This window comes from Electrophorus electricus, chromosome 14 (assembly GCF_041902795.1).
Source record: "Electrophorus electricus isolate QZ-2024a chromosome 14, ASM4190279v1, whole genome shotgun sequence".
NCBI classification, from domain to species: Eukaryota; Metazoa; Chordata; class Actinopteri; order Gymnotiformes; family Gymnotidae; genus Electrophorus; species Electrophorus electricus.
Window position 1 is genome coordinate 1,273,482 of NC_137510.1, and position 4,019 is coordinate 1,277,500.

At 43.2% G+C, this 4,019-nt stretch overlaps 1 protein-coding gene across 3 annotated transcripts in view; it reads right to left on the bottom strand.

The window, feature by feature from the left end:
- Positions 1-872: 872 nt before the first annotated feature.
- actr3b (actin related protein 3B) overlaps positions 873-4,019 on the bottom strand; it is a 52,945-nt gene continuing 49,798 nt past the window's right edge. For all 3 annotated transcript variants that reach the window (XR_014116922.1, XM_081696371.1, XM_081696367.1), the window contains one exon: positions 873-2,135. Coding sequence is in view for 2 of the 3 variants with exons in the window: in XM_081696371.1 (XP_081552497.1) it covers positions 2,109-2,135 (27 nt within the window). In the remaining variant the exon portion in view is untranslated. The remainder of the gene's footprint in view (positions 2,136-4,019) is intronic.

Genomic DNA, 4,019 nt, shown 5'->3' on the forward strand with positions numbered 1-4,019 from the left:
CACATCAAATGCCTGCTTTGCAGTGTAGCTGTTTTCCATCTAATTTTGTTAAACTTCATAAAACACAAAACATATATTTCTAGTGTAAAGAAAATACTTGACAGTCAAACACTGATGTGATATACTAGCTGGATCAACTATACAAGTGAAACATTTAATGTTAAAAGTTGACTCCATGCAAAAGTTAACTGAATTAATTAACTTCCGTTTGAACTCATTAGCAGCCGAGTGGTGGGTTGGCATAAACCAAAGGCTAGTTAGCAGGAGTTAGCAGGACACGTGTTGCTATACGGCATCGTGGCGGGACGCTCCCGAGTCACGTGGTACGGCCTGCCCTGTGCAGGGGATCACATGTGTATGTAGCCACGCCCTCCGTGATGGCGCACACCTGCGCGGGGTTCACCGCTCTGTCTGTTTAAACCCCGTCTGTGTGCGCGTCATTGTTGATATCGTTTATGTTAACGCTGCCTATGTTGTTGTCACGGTTAGTGTTTCAACTGTTTGTGTGTTCATGTTCATCGTTGTCACTGTGTGTGAGTGCCGCTGTTGTTGTTGAAGGTATTAAACATGTTATTCAATGTCTCATTACGTCAAGGGAGTCTGTGCGTCTTGCTGGCGGCCGTTACAGGTGTTAGAACAACTTTTCGGCTATCTATATTTATAATGTAGCTTGTCAAACATTACCTATTAAATAGCACAGTTTAGTAAACACCTTGGATGAACTTATTTTGGTAACAAATGTAAAAATGCTTATGCCACTGAAATATTCAATGGCAAAAGGCCTTGTAAAATGGGACACACATTATAGCTTCACTCATGTTGTTTGGGACAGTTTAATTTTCTTTTTATTTTTATTGCATTAAATCATTTTATAAAGTATCAATATATTATACACACACACACACACACACATATATATATATATATATTTTTTTTTGCCCACCACAGGAATTTAAGCTTACTTTATCTGAAACAAGCAAAAATTAATAAACTAAGAATAGTGATATTTTCATCTACATGTAATTTTTTTTTAAACATTTGGCACAAAATTAGCTCCATACTAATGCAGACACAAATATTCAAATGAACCCCAGCACAGGGGAAAATGCAACGTATGTAAGTCACTCTGGATAAGAGCATCTGCCAAATGCCTTAAATGTAAATGTAAATGTGAAAAATGCATCAGGGCTCAGCAAGCTAAATACTGCGCACTTGAAGCACGCTTAGCCCAACATTTGGCTCTGACACTGGGAATAAAACGCAATTGCTATAAAATCTGAACTGTGAGAGGAAACCAATGGCAATGAAACTAGAGTGGCAATAAAAGATATATGGACATAATTGACCAGCTACTTTCTGCCAATGTCCTTTTTGCATCATAGCTACTTTTGCTATGATATCTCTTGTGATGATCATTTTTCTATTAAAACGTCCATAACAATCTAATAGTAATAGTGCTTATCCAGCTGGCAAAAAGAATGAAGCTCTTTCTCTCAGCATTCTCATTAGCCAGATGTTAACCTGCTGATCGTGGAATCTGAATGTTTATGCACCTTTCCATCAATGTCGGAGTGTGTAGTTAGCTCGGCCCAATCAATCTGGCGGAAGACCCAAATTAATCTGTTTGTATTTTTTGCATCATTTTCTTATCTTGTGCTTAAGTGGCGTATGAAGACCAGGACTATGGGCCTTTAGTACTCTGATGGGACAGAGCTGAAAACTACACTCTGCAGAGCTTTGTTTCAGGAGGAAGAGATAACCTGTTCTTCCTTCATCTTCCTCTGCAGCAGGTGCTGCTCTTTTGAGTCAGACAAATGCAGTGGGGCCCCTGCTCTCTTGGTGAAGTTCAGAACGACTCATCTTGTTGTTTGGAAGGCTGACGTCAGAGCCGTTGGTTTTTTCTTGTGCTGTGTTGTTAATGGGAGCTCACTCTCCTCCCCAGGGTCTCAGCAGCTGTAATGAACACTCTGCCTCCCTCAGCCGTGGAGGCTCTGACCCTCCTGTTTAAATTGGGTCTCAGGGGCCCACTGAACTTTTCTTCTCCAGCTCTACAGAGAGCTTTGGGTTTGATTTGAGGATCCATGTCCTGCTAGTAACTCACTGTAGGGTCACCATATTGCCATCAGGTACATCATCTGTTAAGAAAGATGTGTAAAAAGAAATAAACAAATCAATATAACTATAAGAGAGTGAAAAACCAAAAACATGTTTGTGAGATTTTGGATGCTGCTTAAACAAACTAGCCAGTCACAGGATACTCTTGGGTTTGCCCTGTGCTATCACTGTAAAAATACATTCAGTCCATAATCTTTAATACCATGAAAATGAAATAAAGTCAAGTGTCATTACAGTACTGAGAATTGACTATTAATTGACTATTAATAACTGCCATAAATGCATAAAAATCACCATAATTACAGTCATGTGCACACTATGTACTTAATGTCACAACGGTTGAGTTCGGCATCTGTTGCATGGGCTGACTGCAGCCACTGGTAATTTACTGGGGCATGGACAGGGTCAGATAATAACACGCTGGAGTGCGTCAGTGCGAGTGTGAAATGTGCATAGCTGAATGCCAAACGTGCAGTTTATATTGTCGTAGTTGTGATGGTCCCCACCCACCAGCGGCCTCCGCTAACGGTAGCGTTTACGTTGTTTACATTGTCATCTTAGTTCCGCGTGCGTCGCTATAACTGCTAGCTGTAACTGTGGCTTCGCTTATTGATGTTACGTTGGCCTTGCTTCGTTTTCCGTTTGAGCACTCTGAGTTTTCCTTAGTTTCATTCAATCCTTTTTCTTATTTTTTAGCACACTCTCCACACATGACAACAGTCAACCGAAATTTGTACCTTTGTGATGACCGTTGCATTTGGTGTTTGTATTCGCAGCACAGTGATGTGTGAAATAGTCCTGTGGCCACTGCCCTGATTTTCGGGCACTATTCGGTTAGTGTTTTTGGGAGTTTACGGTGTTTCTTGAAATCGGAAGTAAAGGCGAAGTGAAAGGGTGAAAAAAGAAAGCAAGCATGGTACCACATGGAGAATACCACCACAACCCTGAGAGAAACCCTGCCCCAATAAAGAACAGCTATCTTGGTCGATGAGCGGATCCGGGCCCTGCGTCGCGTGGCAGGGTCTAGCCATAGACTGGAGCCCAGTCAAAAGCAGGTTGGACAATAGAAGTACAAAGACAGCCCACAGAGTTCGGCCTGTACCGGACCGGCTTGGGTGACGGACTGATCAGGAGGCTGGAACACAAGGACATGAGAGTGACTGGGACCAGAACAGGCACGTTGGCATGGAGACCGGGATGGAGACCGGGATGACGACAGTGACAGCGAGCGACAGTGAAGGGATGCGGAGTGGGTGTCCAGGTCGCGAACCAGGGAATATGTCCAGTAGCAGGATGGGGAGCTGGACTCGTTGGACTGGAAGTGGCGTACTGGGTGCGGGACATGGTGGGGACCCCTCAGGACAGCAGGGTCTCACGGAGTCAGCACATTAAGGAAAAGCAGGGGGTGGGACTGCACCCTCTGGCATGCAGACACCGATTCCGTATAAAACATAATGAATCTCACATGTGTACAGTGATTTCAGTACATGTGTTGGAGAGTATCATATTTGTGAATATGATTTGTTTCCAACACTTGTAGTAAAATTATCCACATAATGTGTGGGCTTAAAAACGCTTCTAACAGATTTGTGTGAGGTTCAGTTAGGACTGGTGGCTGTTTTGATGGCTTAATGATGTTCCTGTCTGAAAGTGAGAGGTTCTTCCAAAGAACGGAAGATTTTCTCAAACTGAAAGAGAACTGAGGATGTTATACCCGAGGCGCATTGTCGGCAGCTGCTGCTCACCCAGCTGGCAGAGGGTCTCTGGAGCTTGGAATTGGGAGTTCAGATCTTTATGGCTGCAAACACATCTTTCAATAAGGCCATTCTGCCCTTTCCTGGAGCCCAGAGCCCGAGAGTTCATCATAGCTGATGCTTAGAAAACAGCTTCTGGTGGGGTGTTTG